Source organism: Chrysochloris asiatica, unplaced genomic scaffold (genome assembly GCF_000296735.1).
Source record: "Chrysochloris asiatica unplaced genomic scaffold, ChrAsi1.0 scaffold00194, whole genome shotgun sequence".
In the NCBI taxonomy this organism is placed as follows: Eukaryota; Metazoa; Chordata; class Mammalia; order Afrosoricida; family Chrysochloridae; genus Chrysochloris; species Chrysochloris asiatica.
This window is the reverse complement of record NW_006408712.1, coordinates 4,626,020-4,645,697: the sequence shown is the minus strand read 5'-3', so window position 1 is coordinate 4,645,697 and position 19,678 is coordinate 4,626,020. Positions and strand designations below refer to the sequence as shown.

The 19,678-nt window shown below is 40.2% G+C and overlaps 1 protein-coding gene across 1 annotated transcript in view; it reads right to left on the bottom strand.

Moving 5' to 3' along the window:
- GPR137C (G protein-coupled receptor 137C) overlaps window positions 1-19,260 on the bottom strand; it is an 87,535-nt gene extending 68,275 nt beyond the window's left edge. Inside the window, exon 1 of the mRNA XM_006872356.1 lies at window positions 18,817-19,260. Coding sequence (XP_006872418.1) covers window positions 18,817-19,260 — 444 coding nt within the window. The remainder of the gene's footprint in view (window positions 1-18,816) is intronic.
- Between the last annotated feature and the right edge of the window lie 418 nt (window positions 19,261-19,678).

The window sequence follows — 19,678 nt, the reverse complement described above, 5'->3', positions numbered from 1 at the left end:
CTCTATATTCTGGAATAATTTGAGTAGGATTGGTGACAGCTCTTCCCTAAATGTTTGGTAGAATTCACCTGTGAAGCCATCTGGGCCTGGACTTTTTTTGGTTGGGAGTCTTTTGATGACCTTCTCATTGTCTGGATCTCTGTTCATACATGTTCACCTTCTTTTGCACTGTACTAGTTTTGGTCATAGACTGCCCTCCCATAGTCTCTCAGTTTGTTCTTATAGTTTTGTTTTGTTGACATTTCTTCTTTCTGTTGACTTAATTCAGGGAGGTGCTGCCACATACGTCAATCTCTGGTTGTTCTGTTCTTGTTGGTTCTCGGTCCACAGAACTCCCTTTAGGATGTTTTGTAGCGCGGGGTTGGCTTTGGTGAAGTCCCATAGCTTCTGTTTTCCTGGAATGTTTTGATTACACCCTCATATTTGATTGATAGCTTTGCTGGATAAAGGATTCTTGGTTGGCAATTTTTTTCCTGCAGGGTTTTATATATGTCTCCCCATTGCCTTCTTGCTTGCATGGTTCCTGCTGAGAGGTCTGAGCTTAGTCTGACTTGTTTTCCTTTGTATGTGACCCTTCTGTTTTCTCTTGCTGCTTTCAGGAGCATTTCCTTGTCTTTTGAGTTTGGAGAGCTTGACTATGATATGTCTTGGTGATTTTCTTTTGGGGTCCACCCTTCCTAGACTTCGTTGGGTTTCTTGGATGTCTATCTTTTTGCCCTTGAGGATGTTAGAGAAATTTTCTTCCAGTAGTTCTTTGACTAGTTCCTCTGTGGACTTGTGTGACTCATTTTGTTCTGGAATGCCAATAATTCTTAGGTTATTCCTCTTCATGTTGTCCAACATGAATCATACTCCTTCCTCTGAATTTTTTTACCCTTTTGTGTGTTTGTTCTTCTATCTTAGTGGTAATGAGAGACTTGTCTTCCAGCTCACTGATTCTTCCTTCCATCTGATCTATTTCTGCCATTTTGTTGTTGATTGTTTGGACCTCTTTCTGTAGGTTTTGGATTATTACCAATGCTGTATCTATCTTGTTCGATTGTTCCTGTAGCGCTTTTCTGACTTCTTCCTTATTTTTCTCAACTCCGTTGTAAAGTGTTTTGAAACATTTTATAATCATTTTTTCTGAATTCTTTCTCAGGTATTTCCAAGGCCTGCCCTCCTTCCAGCATTGAGAGAAGGTCTGCTTCTGGTTCATTTGTCTCAGATATTTTATCTTTTTTCTGGACATGTGCCGATATGGTCATCTGCTTTTGCTTCTTGGACATGTTTAATGTTTATCTGTGGCCCTAATGATTAATTAAGTATGTATTTTGGTAATTTTTTATGTTTTCTGATTGCCCCCAGGAAGATGTGGTCAGGTTGTGGTTTTCCTTTTTCACTCCTCTTGTTGCTTAACTCAGAGTAACTTTTACATGTGTTGCCTGTTTCCCTGGTTTGTGGCAGCTGGTATTAGTTCTTGTCTGGATTTTGGTGTTTTATAAAGTGTTATTGCAGCTTGGCTATTTGGCAACAGTTGCTGACTCTTTTCGTGTAATGTAGGAGGACAAAGAGTCCTCCAACAGCAGAAGGGAGGCTGTGCTGCCCAGTCAGGGAAGTGCCACCCACAGCCAACGTATATATTTTTAAAGCCTTATAATTTAGATTGATATATTAGTATCTGTGGCACTGTAGGATAAGCACTGGACTGCTAATCACTAGGTCGGCAGTTCAAATCCATCAGCGGCTCCTCGGATACTCTACACAGCATCACTATGAGTCAGAACAGACTTGATGATACTAACAACATTAGTATCAGACTATTAGAATGAAAGGGATCTTGAATATTACTGAGACTCACTACCTTTACAGGTTAACCAACTGGCCCAAAAAAGTAATACTCTGGCAAATACCAATTACCCAAGTAGAGCTGAACTTGGACTAGAACTCAGGTTCTAGGTGTCTAATTTAGGGCTATTGATCAAATTATACCATCTGAAACAGATCCCTCAACAAAGTTAAAATTATAACATTACAAGAATACTTCAAGAACTATTCAAATAAATTCCTTTACTTTTATAAGTAGTTTGTTCAGTCATCTAAATCATTAAACTTTGACTATATTGGTTACGAATCGGGCTGCTAACCTCAGGGTCAGCAGTTCGAAACTACCGGCTGTTCTGCGGGAGAAAGAGGAGGTTCTGCTCCCGTGAAGATTTACAGCCTCGGAAACCCTATGCAGGGTTGCTATGAGTCAGAACTGACTCCACGGCATATAACTACCACCACCATATACATAGAAGCTCTGGTAGCATAGTGGTTACGAATCAGGCTGCTAACCTCAGGGTCAGCAGTTCGAAACTACCAGGTGTTTCGTGGGAGAAAGATGAGGCTTTCTGCTCTCGTAAAGATTTTGCAGTCTTGGAAACCCTGTACAGGGTCACTATGAGTCGGAACTGACTCCATGGTACTTAGCATCAACAACCATATACATAATATTGATAAGTACAGAAGATAGTGCAAAATTTCCTCCAAAATTAATGTTAAATAGTGGCTAACCTAAAGCAATGTATAGTATAGTAAGAGAATGCATGCATCTATGGTATATCCCACGACTAAATATAGCAACTTCTTTACATTTGGTCAGTTATAGGACAATCATTTTCCTATAAGTAATTTAAGGTATAAATTACTCTGAGTTCATTTTAACTAACTTTGATGTTGCTGTTGTTGTTAAGTGCCATCGAGTCGGTTCTGACCCATAACGACCCTGTATAAGGTTTCTGAGGAGTGCCTGGTGAATTTGAACCGCTGACCCTGCAGTTCAAACGGCTTTGCAGTCTGGCATGTTAACTCATAGTGCCACAAAACAATTAACTGAGTTTTGCTATGTAGAAATTATAAAAACAAAGAAAAAAAAAAAAAACACCTGTTTTATTCCTTAAAGAATACATAAGAAGAAGAATATAGAGGAGGAGGAAGGAGAAAACACAAATTATTAACTCATATGTTAAATTTGACCAACAGAAACGTTTTTCTTGACTTATCCAGTGTTATCCTACAGTGTTTAAAAATATACTTAGTCTGTGTCACTGTTTAAAGAGCAATGCATTTATATTTATAAAAATTGAAATTTCTGATTTTTCTTAGAAAATCAGATGATTTGGCAATGCTGCCTCACAACTGGAATTAAATTAATATGGCTGTTTTCTTTATACAGGCATGTGCTCTCCAGTTCACCAGAGTCACTATTCCTTCAGATGGTAGTATCTAGGTTCCTGTGGCCATTTAAGCTTAGAGTCCCTGTTTTAAAGTAAGCACTTGTTTTTGAGGGGAAAGAATGGATAAATGGGAAAAAAGGTAGAAGGGTAAAGAAAACTCTGGATTAAGAAATTATATGGAAGGATATTTGGGGTATGGTGAAGAAGGACTTCATTAATAAATATTTACTGAATATCTAATACATGTCTGACAGTAAATTAGGTACTAGATGTGCAACAAGAACAGACTTGGCATCTACTGCTATAGAACGTATAGCCTAGTAGGCCCACATAAACAAATTACACAAATAAAAAAATTATTAACTGTGAACATGATATGAGGAAGATAGCACAATGCTTTTTGAGTCTGTAATTATGCAATCTGAACTAGTTGGTTAGATGGGTGAAGGTTTACCTGAGGATGTGTTACATTGGAAAACATCCTAGGTAGAAGGGAAAGCATACGGAAGGACTCAGTGGCAGAGGGAAATGGCAAGTATAAAAGACGGAAAGAACATGGAGTGTGGCTGGAGTGGGAAGACGAAGAAGGAATTACCTCTTCCAGTATGACATGAAGCTGGAACCATAAACTGCCTTGTGGTATATGTGTAGAAGAGTTTGTCCTTATCCTAAGAGCAACCAGAATACTTGGAAGAATCTAGGGGTGGGGCTTTTACAATTAGATAACTAAATTTTTTGTTTAAAATTGTAACTCTGGCTACAGAGTGTGGAAACTATGCATATAAGGGCAAGAGGATACACTCACACCAATTAGGAGGCTAATACAGTAGAAGAGGAGTTCTGGTGTGGTTCTGTAGAATAAGTACTGGATTGCTAACAGGTTCATACCACCATCTGCTCCTCAGAAACCCTATAAAGGATTGTTATGAGTCGGAACTGACTCAACAGCACTTAACAAAAACATCAGCAGCAGAACAGATAACAAAATCAAACACTTTGCTGTTGAGTCAACTCTGACTTATGGTGACCCCGTGTTACAGAGTAGTTGTTAAGTACCGTCTGCTCTGTAGAATTTTCTTGACTATAATCTTTATGGAAGCAGACTGCATGTTTTTCTCCTGTGGAATAGTTGAATAGGTTTGAAGCACCAACCTTTAGGCCAGCTGTTTTTGTTGTTATTGTTGTGTGCCATTGAGTCAGTTCTGACTCATAGTGAACTTCATAAGGTGTCTGAGACCAGTTGGTGGATTTGAACTGCTGCCCGTGCAGTTAATGGGGCTAGCAGTTGAGTGCTTATCCTACAGTGCCACATCAGGGCCATTTAGGTTAGTAATGAAGTGTAAACACTTTGCACTATTCAGAGGGATGTAAGTGGTAGTAATCTAGTGGATGGGGAAAAGTCAAAGGACTTACCAGATGTTAGGAAATAACAGAAAATATTTGGTGATGAAATGAATGTGAGGAATGAAGAAGACAGCATTAAGAATGACTCAGTTTTTTGAATTGTATAAATTTACCAAAATAGGGAAACCAAAGAGAATGACCAGGTTTTGGAAAAGATAGGGTATGGAATGAAAGAGGTAGGAAACATCTTGAACTGTTTGGGACAAGTCAAATCTCAGTACTGCAGATATCCTGGGTGGTTGTATGCCACTGAGACAGTTCTGACTCCTAGCATTCCTGTATAGGGTTTCCAAGACTGTAAGTCTGAAAGTCTCATCTTTCTCCCTCAGAAAGACTGGTAGATAGGAACAGCTGACCTTGTGGGTAGCAGCCCAGCTCTGTGCAGATATCCTGGAGGAGATGCTAAATAGTTGTAGGATATAGAAAGACAGAGCTCAGAGGAAGTCTGTTAAAATCTTAGATATTGAGTCATTTGGAATATTTGGATAATTCTTTGGGAAGAAGAAAGGCCTTAGACCTAAGCCTTGAGAAACATCAACCTCAGATAGCAAGACAGAGGCAGAGGAAACTGGAGAGAAGCTAACAAGGAAGTGAAAATATCAAGATGTGTTATTTTAGAAGCCAATGGAATAGAGTGTTTTAAAGCAAGACATGATGCTTTATACTGCTAAGACACCAATTTGGGTGAAGACTGAAAAATATCTAATAAACTTGCTGACATGAAGATCACTGTAAGCCTTCTTGTTGTTAGGTACTGCTCTGTGAGTTATGACTCATAGTGGCCCTGTACAGGATTTCTGAGAGCAGCATGTGGGTTTGAATTGTTGACCCTGAAATTAACAGTCCAGAGCTTATCCTATAGCACCAAACTGTGGCTCTCTATAAGCCTTAGACATAAGTTATTTTGGTAGAAGGATGAGATTAGAATCCTTTGGTAGAAGGATAGATTAGAATGACTGGAGAAGTGAGAAAATGGTGAAGCTGTGCATACTCACCTCTGGAGAAGTTTGATTATAAAGAAAGGTATGAGGTAGCTTTTGGCTTTGTCAAGCCTCTTTATACTTGCTCTTTTATTAACTTTCACATTTATTGCTTACCTTTCGGTTTATACTCTTCTAATGTTAACCACTTAAGGGTGCTTATACATTTGCTTCTGTATGCCAGTGGCATTCAAATTCTGGTCTGTTGTAGTTTTTATTATAATATTTTTAGTGTTTTCTAATTTCTATTATTTATTTATTCTTTTATCCACACATTTGTATTTCAGAAATTTGCAAGTATACTTTTGCTTTTGAGGTGAGAGAATGCAGTTTTTAAAAAAGCCAATTTTGAACCTAGCCATAGCTAACATCAAGATTTTACATTAATTATATAGTTTAATCTCCACAGTAATTTGGAGGTCGGTACTACTATTGTTAAATGCCATCAAGTCAATTCCCATTCAGAGAGACCTGGTATAGGGTTTCTGAGGCTGTAAATCCTTGCACAGGCAGAAAGTCTCATTTGTCTTCTTTGTAGAAGCTGGTGGGCTCAAACTGCTGACCTTGTGATTAGCAGACCAGTACTTATCTCACAGAGTCACCATGCTCTTTGTTAAGTGCCACTGAGTCAGTTCTGACTCATACTGACTTTGTATAGGGTTTCCAAGGACTAGTTGATAGGTTTGAACTCCTGACCTTGCAGTTAAGACCAACCTTATGGTACAGTGCTTACACTGGAGCGCCACACCAGGGCTCCACCATGCTCTAGGTAATATCAAAATTCTCTTTTTTTATAAGTGGCACAAAGAAGTTAAATAATTTGCCCAAAATCACTGAATTACTTAAACCAAACCCAATTCACTGTCACTGAGTTGATTCTGACTCATAGCATAGTATTTCAGAGGCTGTAAACCCTTACAGAAGCAGAAAGCCTCATCTTCTGCGTAGCAGCTGGGAAGTTTGAATTGCCAACCTTTACAGGGTTAGCAGTCCAGTGCTTACTGTACAGCACCGCCTGGGCTCCAAATTTTATAATTTGTTCTGATTCATACTGTCCCTTTGAGAGCAACAGAACAAAACACTGCCTGCACAACCTTGGAACAACAGGGCTCTGGGATACAGGGATTGAGACATGTCTGGAAAGGGCAAAAGTGGGGAAATAATGTTAAGATGCTTGGCTGCTTTTGAATCTTGGTTTTCCCTGCATACCATTGTAAAATAGAAACTTGAGGTGGAGAGAGGAATAGCCAGAAACATCACCATAGAAAGCTTGTAAGTATGTCTGCTGCCTATAACTGATTGGAATACCTAAAATGGGGCTACAACATGCCCAGTGAAGGAGGCTTCCTATGGAGCCTCTGCATTACATAAGACCATAGGTGGAATCCTGAGCCCCATCCAGAAGCTTCTGAGTGGGAAATTTCTACTGGAAAGGACAAGCAGACTAACCTGGAGCAGCTAGAAGAACAGAAGCTACTTCTTGAAAGAAAGACCGACAGGAAAAATATAAAACAATATAGGCAGTCCAACTGATTACTACAAGAACAAGCAAGTTGCTCACCCAGGAGACATCAAGGCAAGTGGTTGGGTCCTCTTAGGGCAAACCCCCTTCCAAGACTAAGACTCAATGGGAATACACACTCTGCTTGGTGACCACGTCACTGATAAGGGGAAGTGAGGGAAAAACAGCAATGAAGTTGAGAGCTAAGTCCAACCACATTCAATACCTTCTTGTGAACCCGGGTGGAGACCTAGTTGGCAAGACCTGGGAACTCCTGGGCCCAGAGTCAGTGACATAGCCACAGAGGACTAGAGTGGAGAATGAAGTGTCCAGCTGATAAGAAGAGAGGGCATATGCATAAGAACACCCACACTTGCAGATAATACCCACTTGACCTGTCTTCAATGGCTGGATGATCAGAGCTCAACTAGAAGAAGAAAGAAGAGGGAAAAAGAGTAATCTGATACAATTTGATGAACTTGACCTACACCTATGGATGCAGTAGCTCAAAAAAGGGAACAAATCTTTACAGCAAGGAGCATTACCACCCCCTCAATACACAGGGTAGACAGGGATGGGAAACTTGGACATTGGCTACCCAAAATGGGGGTGGAGGGATACAAAAGCAAGAAGTGATTGGCTTACAAGCTTTCAAAAGGAAGCCTAGATCCAAAGGGCACGGAGGAAGGTAGAATCTCCACTGAGTAGTATACAATCTGTCTGGGTGGGAATGATGAAAGGAGATATGGATAGCACTCATGTGGTACAACAGTGAATAATTACTATCAGGACTGAATGTGAGGGTTGGAAATGTAAAGGTAGATGTTTTGTAGCAAAAGGAGGGGAGTGGATGACTTTGCAGTCCAGGAGTAGAGTTCCCTGGGACCATCAAGGGAGAAGAGCAGAGTGCAGGACCCTACCCAGAGAAACAGAGATGCCAGAGATGGATGCAGAAAGGATGACGTGGAGAGATGGAATGGCTGGGAACTCTAGACCAAGCGAGGGAGAAGGGCTGTGTGTTGATGACCAGGGGGCAGGTTTGTGGGGTGTACCATTTGGTTGGTTGATGACTCATGGAGGGGATTGTAACCATGTCAGTGTAATGATATACAACAGGATGACTGTAAAGCTAATGTTCTCCCATGTAAACATCACATAATTCATAATAAAACATTAAAAAACAAAACACTGCACCATCCTCAATATTGTTGCAATGTTTGAACCTTTGGCTGCTGCCACAGTGTCAGTCCATCTCGTTGGGGGCCTTCATCTTTTTCACTGATCCTCCACTTTACCAAACATGATGTCCTTTTCCAGGGACTGGAGTGTGTTTGAAGTATATCAAAGTCTCACCATCCTGGCTTCTAAGGAATATTCTGGCTGTACTTCTTCCAACACAGATTTGCTTGTTCTTCAGGCAGTTCATGATTCTTTTAATATTCTCCTCCAACACCATAATTCAAATGCATCAAGTCTTCTATGGTCTTCCTTATTTACTCTTCAACTTTCACATGCATATGAGGCAACTGAAAACACAATGGTTTAGATCAGGTGAACCTTAGTCTTCAAACTGACATCTTTGTTCTTAGACACATTAAAGTGGTCGAGTGCAACAGATTTGCCTAATGCAATATACATTGCTTGATTTTTCACAGCTGCTTCAATAAGTGTTGATTGTAGATTGAGACAACTTCAGTCTTTGCTCCACTTATCGTGATGTTATTTATTGGTCTAGTAGTGAGGATTTTTGTTTTGTTTTTTTTACATCGAGGTGCAATCCATACTGAAGGCTGTGGTCTTTGATCTTCATCAGTATTTCAAATGCTCTTAGCTTTCAGCAAGCAGGATTTTATCATCCCAGGTTGTTAAGGAGTCTTCCTCCAATCTTGATGCCACTTTCTTCTTTTTATATAATCCAGCTTCTGTATCTGCTCAGCATACAGATTAAGTATTGTGAAAGAATACAAATCTGATGCACACCTTTCCTGATTTTAAACCATTCCCCTTGATCTAACAACTGCCTCTTGGTGTATGTTCATTTCCTCATGAGCACACGTGTTCTGGAATACCCATTCTTTGTAATGTTATCCATAGTTTGTCATGATCTACACAATTGAAAGCCTTGGCATATCAATAAAGCATGGGTAAAACATCTTTCTGGTATTCTCTGCTTACAACCAAGTTCCATCTGATGTCAGCAAGGACATCCCTCTTTCTACGCTCTCTCTTGAATCTAGCTTGAATTCCTGGCAGTACTCTGTCAATGTACTGTTGCAATCATTTTGAAATATCTTCAGCAAAATTTTACTTCCAGGTGATATTAATGATATTGTATGATACTTTCTGCTTTCTGTTGGGTTATCTCTCTTGGGAATGGGCACAAATATGGATCTCTTCCAATCAGTTGGCCAGATAGTTCTCTTCCAACTTTTTTGGGATAGATGAGCGAGCACCTCCAGTGCTGCATCAGTTTGGTGAAAGACTTCAATTTGTATTCTGTTAATTCCTGAACTCTTGTTTTAAGCCAATGCTGTCAGTACCATCAGTTCTTGGTCATATGGTGCCTCTTGAAATGGTTGAACATTGACCAGTTCTTTTTGGTACAGTGACTGCGTATTCCTTTTATCTTCTTTTGATGCTTTTTGTATAATTCAATATTTTGCTCATAGAATCCTTCAATATTTCAAGTCAAGGCTTGACTTTTTTCTTTAGTTCCTTCAGCTTGATCGAGTAATGCTAAACGTGTGCTCTTTTGGTTTTCTAACTCCAGATTTTTGCACATTGCACTATAATACTTGACTTTGTCGTCTCAAACTGCTCTTTTAAATGTTCATTTCAGCCCTTTAACTCCTCATTTCTTTCATTCATTTTAGCTTCTCTATGTTTAAGAGCCCATTTTCACATGCATGTGAGATGATAGAAAAATACCATGGCTTGGGTCAGGTGCACCTTAGTCCTCAAAATGAAATCTTTGCTCACCAACACTATAAAGAAGTCATTTGCAGCAGATTTGCCCAATTCAATGCATCCTTTGATTTCATGACTGCTGCTTCCATGAGCATTGATTGTTGATCTAAGTAAAATGAAAGCCTTTTGGCAACTTTTAATATTTCTCCATTTATCTGGTCATGTATAGGTCTCATTGTAAATATTTTTTTGTTTTCTTTACACTGAACTATAATGCAGACTGAAAGCTATAGTCTTTGATTTTCATCTGTAAGTGCTAGAAGTCCTCTTTACTTTCAACAAACAAGTTTTTCAAGGTTGTCACCTGCATATCACAGGTTAACTACAATCCTGTTGCCACACTCTTCTTCATATATTCGTTTCTTGGTTTATTTGTTCAGCATATAGTTTCAAAAAGCATGGTGAAAGGATACAACCTGACACAGGCCTTTCTTGATTTTAAACCATGCAAAATCCCTTGTTCTGTTCGAATGACTGCCTCTTGTGGCTATGACTCTCTTGGATCCTCATGAGCACAACTGTTGTTGTTGTTAAGTGCCATCAAGTCGGTTCCAACCCATAGCGACCCTGTACAGGGTTTCCGAGGGTGTAAATCTTTACAGGAGTAGAAAGCCTCATCTTTCTCCCGCGGAGCAGCTGGTAGTTTCGAACCGCTGACCTTAAGGTTCGCAGCCCGATTCGTAACCACTATGCTACCAGAGCTCCAATTAAGAGGTCTGAAATTCCTGTTCTTTGCAATGTTTTAAATAGTTTGTTATGATTCAATCCACATAGCTGAATGCCTTTGCACCATCAATAAAACACAAGCAAACATCCTTCTGGTATTCTCTGCTTTCATCTAAGAATCATTTGATATCAGCAGTGATATTCCTTGTTCCATGTCCTGTTTTGAATCCACTTTGAACTTCTGGCAGCTCTCTGTCACCCTTCTTTGGAATAGGCGCACATACGGATCTCTTCTAGTTGGTTGGCTAGGTTACTGTCTTCCAAATTTCTCAGCATAGATTAGTGAGTGCTTCCAATGCTGCATCAGTTTGTTGAAACATTTAAATTGGTATTCCATCTATTCCTGGAGCACTGCTTTTCACTAATGCCATCAGTGTAGCTTAGATTTCTTTCTTCGATACCACTGGTTCTTGATACTTGAAATAACTGAATGTGTTATTAATTCTTTTTGATATGGTAACTGCATATTTCCTTCTTATTTTGATGCCTCCTGAGTTGGTCAATATTTTGTTCATAGCATCCTTCAATATTACAACTCAAGGCTTTATTGTTATATTTTTTTTCTTAAGAAAGGATATCTATTATGAGAGCGTTTTGAGAAAGCCAAAATTTTAGCAGCAAAGTGCCTGGGAAAGCTTCACCAGCGAGTTCTTCACCATAACAATGCTCCTGGTAATTTCTCTCATCAAACAAGCACACTTTTGTGAGAGTTTCCATGGGAAATCATTAGGCAACCCCCTTATAGTCCTGATTTGGCTCTTTCTGATTTCTATTTCCTAACCTTCAAAAAATCTTTAATGGACACCCATTTTTCTTCTATTAGTAATGTGAAAAAGATTGCATTGACTTTAATTACCAGGACCCTCAATTCTTCAGGAATGGCTAAATGGCTGATATAATTTCTTATAAAAGTGTTGTGACCTTAATGGTACTTACGTTGAGAAATAAAGTTTATATTTTTTATTTTGATCTTTTAATTCCATTTTCTAAGAATTCTTGTTTTCCCATCATACATATAGCATAAAACTTTGCCATTTTTAAATGTACATTAATTACATGCACTGATTGTGTAAGTTATCACCACTATTTAAAAAATATTATCAGAATCCCAAATAGGAACTTACTTTCCCTTAAGCAACTGACTCCCCATTTTTTGCTCCCCACAGCCCCTGGCAATCCGTAATAAATTTTTAAGCGCTGTTGAGTCAGTTTCAACTCATAGCAACCCTGTAGTTTCCAAGGAGCAGCTCATGGGTTTAAATCACCAACTTTGTGGTTATCAGTCCAGTCCAATTATAAAACTGACTTATTTTACTCAGCGTGATTTTAAGGTTCATCCATGTTATAGTATGTATCAGAACATTATTCTCTTTATGACTATGTAACATTTCATTGTATGTACACACTGCATTTGACACAACCATTATTCTGTTGATTGACATGGGTTGTTTCCAAATTTTGGCTATTGTGAACTATGCTGCATGCAAATGAACATTGATGTTCAAGTGTCTGATACTCTGCTTTCAAGTCATTTGGGTGGAAAATTCGGTGGAAAATTGCTAGGTCTTACTTTCCAATTTTTACACTTTCATTTTTACCTTATTTCAATGGCTAGGACATTCAGGACAATGTTGAAGTAAAGTACCTGTTCCTGTCCTAGGCAGTAAATTTCCACTTTTTCATTATTAATTATAATGTCTGCTGTAGGTTTTTCATAGATGTTCTTAATAAAACTGAGGAATATACTTTCCATTCCTTTTTTTATTTTTTAAAGAAAATCATGGTGTTGAATCATGTGACTTTTTTTCCTGCTTCTATTAAGATGATCATATAGAGTTCTTGTTTAAAGTGCAAATGTGCATTATACTCATTCTTTAATGTTAAAGCAATGTCATTTTCTTGAAATAATTCCAACTTGTCCATGTGATATTATGTTTTTTATATAATATTTACTTGATTTGCTAAGGATTTTTACATGTATGTTCACAAAGAATATTTGTAATTTTCTATAATATCCTTGTCCAAATTTTGTATCATTTAGTCTTAACAACAATCCTGTAAGGTAGTAATTATGGCTACCTACTTTTAGAAATGGGTGATGGGCATACAGAAGTTTAGTAACTTGCTCAAGGACATAGAGTTGGTGAATTGTTGAGACACACTCTTAATCATGATGTCTCATTGCCTGTAATTTATTATATCTTGCTTTAAGCGGTCAGTTAAAAAATATATTCCTTAAGTGTTCACAAATATAAAGTGTTATCATCTTGCTGGATATTATTCTATGTATGATCATTTATTTTTGCATTTATTATTAATCAGTGATCTATATTAAACTCTTTGGATAAAATACTAGATTTGTCCATTTCCCCTTGAAGTTGTATTAATTTTTGCATTCTTTTGGTTAGCATGGAATGATAAATCATTTTCCCTAACCATTTATGCCTGTTTTAAGAGTATCTCTGATAAGTACCATATACCTGAAATTTTTAATGCAGTTTGACAATTTTTCTCCATGCCAGAATATTAAGTTTGTAACATCCTCTGAAATACTTTGTTTATAACTTTTGTACATTGTCTCTTTTTAAAAAAATGTTACTTTATTCTGCATGAATGCATCTCTCACTCTGCTACCTAAATTTCCACCCCCCTTCCCCCACCACTTTGCAAGTTATTTTTCTTTCCTTTTGCATTAAAAGCAAAATGGAATACATTTGAACGTTGTAACAACACCAATATTCCTGTAAATTGAACTGCATGTTATTTGAAGTGCTCTCAACATTTGGAAGAATATATCCATTGGCAGGGACAATGAATGTAAGATTTATGCTTTTTTCCCTACCTCTATTGGCATTGTGATTAAGTCACTGTATTTTATTCTAATTAAGCAACTGGCATTCATGTTACAGAATTGCAAGAAAAAAAAAATCAATATAAACCTCAAAGATGAATTCATTGATTTTGGCATGCATCAAAACACTGCAAAAATAGTATATGTAGTATCATTTTAAGTACTTTCAAATGCTCTAATGGTGGATAGCATCAGTATACTAGATAATAGATTTAAAGACTTTCAAGGTTTCTCTAATAGAGGTTCATGCTTTACTGACACTACCAGAAAAAATTTAATATGATTTTTTAGATTAGTGTACAGTTTTTTTTTTTTAAATCTACTTTCAGGAGGCTAAGTTTGACAAGTTGAAAAGACTGTTTCAGAATGAGCAACTTCCTTATCTATCTCAATTCCCCTCGTGTAGTCACCAAGATTTTTTTTTTTTTTAAATGTCCGAGTTTCAGAAGACTCGCCCAAACTGTCCCTATCACTTTGCTCTAATACAAAGAGCTTACTGGGAAAAGTTTCAGTAAATTCAGAATGGTCATACGGCAACTACAGTCCCAGTTATGTGGAACTGATAGGCACATTTGAATCAAAATATTCTTTTAAATACAGGTTTCTCTGAATTTTCTACAATGAATAGGAAATGATTTTTGGTTAGAATCTCTTTTTCAATAAGTCCTGCAAGAAATTTAAAATATTTCTAAGCACAGTCTGAGTATAGTTCGTTAACACTGTTTACTAAAAATTATATATATATATCCTTTTAGAGGCGCTCTAGTAGTGTCCTGGTGTGGCGCTGTAGGTTAATGCGTCAGACTGCAAAGGTATTTCAACTGCAAGCTCACTAGCTTCTCCTTGGAAACCTTATACAGGGTTGCTATGGGTCGTAACTGACTTGACGGCACTTCACAGAGAGGTCAGCTGCTCAAAATTACTAGCTGTTCTGCAGGAGAAAGATGAGGCTTTATGCTCCTGCAAAGATTTACAGCTTCTAAACCCTATGTAGTGTCGCTATGAGTTGGAACAGACTCCATGGCACATAACTGCCACTGTGGACCACTATGTCCTTTTTAAGAGACACCACAAAAGAAAAAGCTTCTTTCCAAGTTATATTATCTGCGGTGTTGTGGTTAGGTATTGGGCTGCTAACCACAAGGTTGGTGGTTCAAACCCACCAGCCACTCTTCAGGAGAAAAATAGGCTGTCTGCTCCCATAAAAATGTATACAATCTTGGAAACCATAAATAGGGTCACTACGAGTTGAGATTGACTTGATGGCAGTTGGTTTGGCATTTTGGAGGTTAAAAGTTTTATTGCTTAAGTATACTGCACACACAAGATTCATTAACAGGAAGACTTTTAGAAACTTAAATTCACCGGCTTGGAATATTAGCAATCAAGCCTCAAAACACAATCTAAAGACTGTATTTTATATTGTAGATGTATACTTTTAGAATTTTGAGTTAAAGTATCAGCTGCTTTTTTTTTTCTATTTGAACTGTTTAGTTAGATAGTGCTTAGCCACTTTGTGTTTACAGTGGGATAAGAGGTATTATTTATTGGTAGAGAGCACAAGGGAACTAATTTTTTTAAAAAATGTTTTATTATGAATTATGTGATAGTTTACATGGGAGAACATTAGTTTTATATTCATCCTATATCATTTCACTGCCATAGTTACAATCCCCTCCATGTATCATCAAACAACCAAAGGGTATACCCTGCAAACCTGCCCCCGAGTTGTCAGTACACAGCCCCTCTCCCTCTCTGGGTCTAGAGTTCCTAGCCGCTCCATCTCTCCATGTCATCGCCTCTGCCTCCATCTCTGGTGTCACGGCTTCTCTGGGTAGGGTCCCGCTCTCTGCTCTTCTCCCTTGATGGTCCCAGGGCCTCCGCTCCTGGACTGCAAAGTCAACCACTCTACTCCTTTTGCTACAAAACATCTACCTTTACATTTCCAACCCTCACAGTCAGTCCTGATAACAATTATTCACTATTTTACCACAAGAGACCTACCCCCATCTCCTTTCATCAGCCACAAGGGTACTTTTTAAGGCACTGGAAATGTTCTATATTTTAAGCTGGTGGTGGTAACACATTTATTCTTAAAATATCATGATAAATGGAGAAAATATTGAAGTTGTCAAAGATTTAATTTTACTTGTAGCCACAATTAAAGTTCATGGAAGCAGCAGCCAAGAAATCAAGCAACATATTGTATTAGGCAAATCTGCTGCAAAGGACTCATTTAAAGTGTTAAAGAGTAAAGATGTCACTTTCAGGACTAAGGTGTACCTAACTGAAGCCATGGTATATCCTCCACTGCCTCATATATATGCTAAAGCATGACAACGTATAAGGATTGTCATAGAAAAATTGATGCATTTGAATTATGGTGTTGATGAAGAATACTGAAAGTACCGTGGACTGCCAGAAGAATGAACAAAACTGCTTTGGAAGAAGTATAGCCAGATTGCTCCTTAGAAGCCACGATGGTAAGACTTCGTCTCTCCAGTACTTTGAACATGTTGTCAGGAAGAACCAGCCCCTGGACAAGGACATCATGCTTGGTAAAGGGTCAATGAAAAAGAGGAAACCCCCCCAAATGATGAATTGACACAGTGGTTGCAACAATGGCATCAAACAGTTACAACTGTGAGTATATATACATATTTGTTACATGCGGTTAAGTCGGTTCTGACTCATATATATGAACTCTATATATAGTTAAAATTTTAATTTGGCTGTACTCTTAAGATCTGTAAACTTTAAAGTATGGTATACCACAAAAGAAATGTAAAGTGTGTTTAGGAAATGTCCACCAACCATTTTATAGTGAATCATCAATATGGTTTTATATATCATATTGTACAAGGGAAAAAAAAAAACTATCTGATGCTCATGGCATAAGTACTGCCATTTAAATTAACTATAACTAAGCGGTATTGTGGCACTGTGGGTTAATGCGCCAGACCGCAAAGTCGTTTGAATCGTAAGGTCGGCGGTTCAAGCTCACTAGTTGCTCCTTGGAAACCCTATACAGGGTCGCTATGGGTCGGAATCGACTCGATGGCACTTAACAAGTGGTACTGTAAAATAAGCACTGGACTACTAAATGCAAGGTCAACAGTTCAAACCTTTCAGTCAATATTGGGAAGTCCTTTACAGAGTTGCTGTGAGTTGAAATTGACTTAAAGTTAGAATGGTGTGCCTAGTTGCTGCAAACAGTTAGTGAACGGATAACCAAAAGATTGGCACTCTGAGTCCACTAAGAGGTTTCTAAAAAGAAAGGCCTACTGATCGACTTCTGAAAAATCAGCCACTGAAAATCCTATAGAGCAGAGTTCTACTCTGATGCATATAGGATCATCATGGGTTGCAGTTGACTCTACAGCAACTGGTTAACCAGTTAAAATAGAGTTAAGCTCTCTGGGTAATTCTTTTACCAAAAATGGTAGCAAGAAAAACACAGTGTATCCGCTTAACTGTAAAAAACAGAACTGTAAAAAACACAACTGCTTAACCAAGTAGAAGATCAAAAGATAGTCACATCAGTTACATGATTATGTCATAATCATTTGCTTTATGATTACTCATGCCTATTATTTTTGCTTCTTATTGCTTGGGTTTTTGTTATTGTATTGCTTGGATTACCAAAGGACTGGGAAGAAAAACAATCAAGGTTAAATTAGGCATTAAAATGTCTGATTAACAATTAGAGTTTTGTTATTTTCAACTGATGTTTTGAGCTTGCCAAAAAGCTAAAGTTATGTAGTGTGGTTTTTAAATTATGCATTTGATTTCCTATCTTAAGGAAGAGTTGGTTTGTGCAAAATATATAAACACTGAATTTGCACCTTTTTTTTTTTTTTTGCTTTTGCTCCGAACAATGTTAATTCTCATTATCTTCAAAAGAGGATTAGCTGCATAAACCCATATCGTTCTATATTAGTCAGTTGTATTAAGTATATGATGTCACCTTGTTTTCTCCCCTCCTCACTGTATTTTTTTTTTTAAGGAGATGGGGACTTTTTTTGGTGGGGAGAACAATTCTTAAAATATGAAAACTAAACCAAAACAAAAATCCAACCAAGAAAAACCCCAAACCAAAAAACCCCCAAACCAAACCCATTGCCCTTCAGTGGATTCCAACTCAGTGACCCAGTAGGTCCGAGTAGAACTGTCCCACACAGGGTTTCCAAGGCTATAAATCTTTAGAAAAACAGACTGCCGTCTCTTTCTCCTGAGCAGCGGCTGTTGAATTCTAACAGCTGACCTCTGCTTAAATATCACTAGCTGACACATAGGATTGAGAAATTTACATTCTCCAACCTGTTTGAAATGAATCAAATAGCTAAGCACGGCAGAACAATACAACCCAACCAACAATTCCCATAAAAGAGAAAGGTGTCCGTGTGTGTGACTGACTGATTAATTAGGCTCCAGCTATTAAGGAAGTTATTGCAAAGACACTTTGGTGGTTTGTTTTCTGCAATCCGCACAGGTTAAACTAGCTAGCCGTTTTCTCCATGCATTGGCTCCAGGAGAGGCTAGGCGCTAAAAGGTCGGCTCAATTGCCAAAGCCTGAAACAACTGGGACAAAAATGGAAGGGCTTTCTGGCGGTCCTCAGCACTGGCTCTTGAGTGTTCACCCTGTTGGGGGGAACTCTGGAACGGCGTTTGCGTGGGGCTGAGCGAGCCACAGGAAAGGAGGTGCAGGAGGGAATATGAGCTTCTAATAAAAGAAACGCAGCAACAATAGCAGAGGCACAGCTCTGCCTGGTGACGTAATGGCTGGCAGCAAGCCAGCTTCAGCAGGGCTGCTGCTACCTCAGCATCCGCTCGCCCTGCACACAGTCCAGCTCCCGCACAGCCACCGGCCCGGCGACTTCGGCCGGTGCCACTTAGTTGGAGCCACCTACGCCTTACCTTCCGAGGCCCCAACACCGAACAAAGGGTGTTTTCGCGGTTTGAAGTTGTCAGAACACATCCACTCGCACTCATCTCCCCCCACCCCCACCCGACCGGCTCCCCTCCGGCACCCAGCCCATCGGCTGCTGAAGTTGAGAGCGGACACCCGGGCGCCGACTCCAGGCGTGCCTCAGTTTCCCCGGGCTGGTCCCAAACCCGCCTCCTACTTCCACCGCGGACCCAGGCGCCCCCGCTGCCCCGCACGGCGCTTCTCCCGCCTTGCCTTACCTCCGCCAGGTAGAGGTTGAGGAGACAGAGAGTGGAGAACTGGAGGCAGGAGGGGAAGCAGTAGAGCAGCCAGTGCGGGAAGAAGTGCAGGTGAGCGGGCGGCCGGAGCAGGGGCAGGGAGCCGCTGAGGGAGAAGGCGGCGGAGAAGAGGGTGGTCCTGAGCGCTGCCCATAGCAGACAGAGAAAGAGGCAGAGGCTCTGGTAACTCAGCCGCCGCTCGCGGTACAGCAGCAGCCGCCACAGCTGCAGGTAGGCAAAGGCGAAGAGCGCGGCGTAGAGCAGGGCGTGCAGGACGCTCAGCGCCAACTGCACCGAGCCGGGCACCGCGGCGCCTGAGGCGGCAGCGACGGCGCCTCCACCCTCCCCGCCTCCGCCGGGCGTCGAGGGCTCGCGGCCGGCTGCTGGGGCGGCGGAAGCCGCGGGTCCCGGCACGGACACCCTCATGAGAGGACTGGTGGGCGGGCGAAGGAGAGCGCTAAGGCAGCAACCGGACTCAGAGTCGCCGTCGAGGGGAAGCAGGATTTCCCCCTAACCCCCCCACCCACCCCAGCTTCCAACCCCAGGCAGAGCCGTAACGGGACACAGAGCCCCGCGCAGAGCAGCCGCGGCTCCCCCAACCCCGCCTCCTGTCCCCCGCCCCCCGGGGGTCTCGGCTCCTCCTGCTGCGGCTAGACTCCGTAGCTGCAAAAAACAACTCTCGGCTGGAGACAATCAGCTGAGATACCCAAGCATTTGAGGCGCTCGCTCCGTACAGTGGGCTCGCGCCGATTGGTTCAGGCAGGCACGCCCCCTGAGCGCCGCACTCGGAAGGCCACAGGCCACAGGGCGCGTCGCTCGAGTGTCTCAAGATCTGATTGGGTCT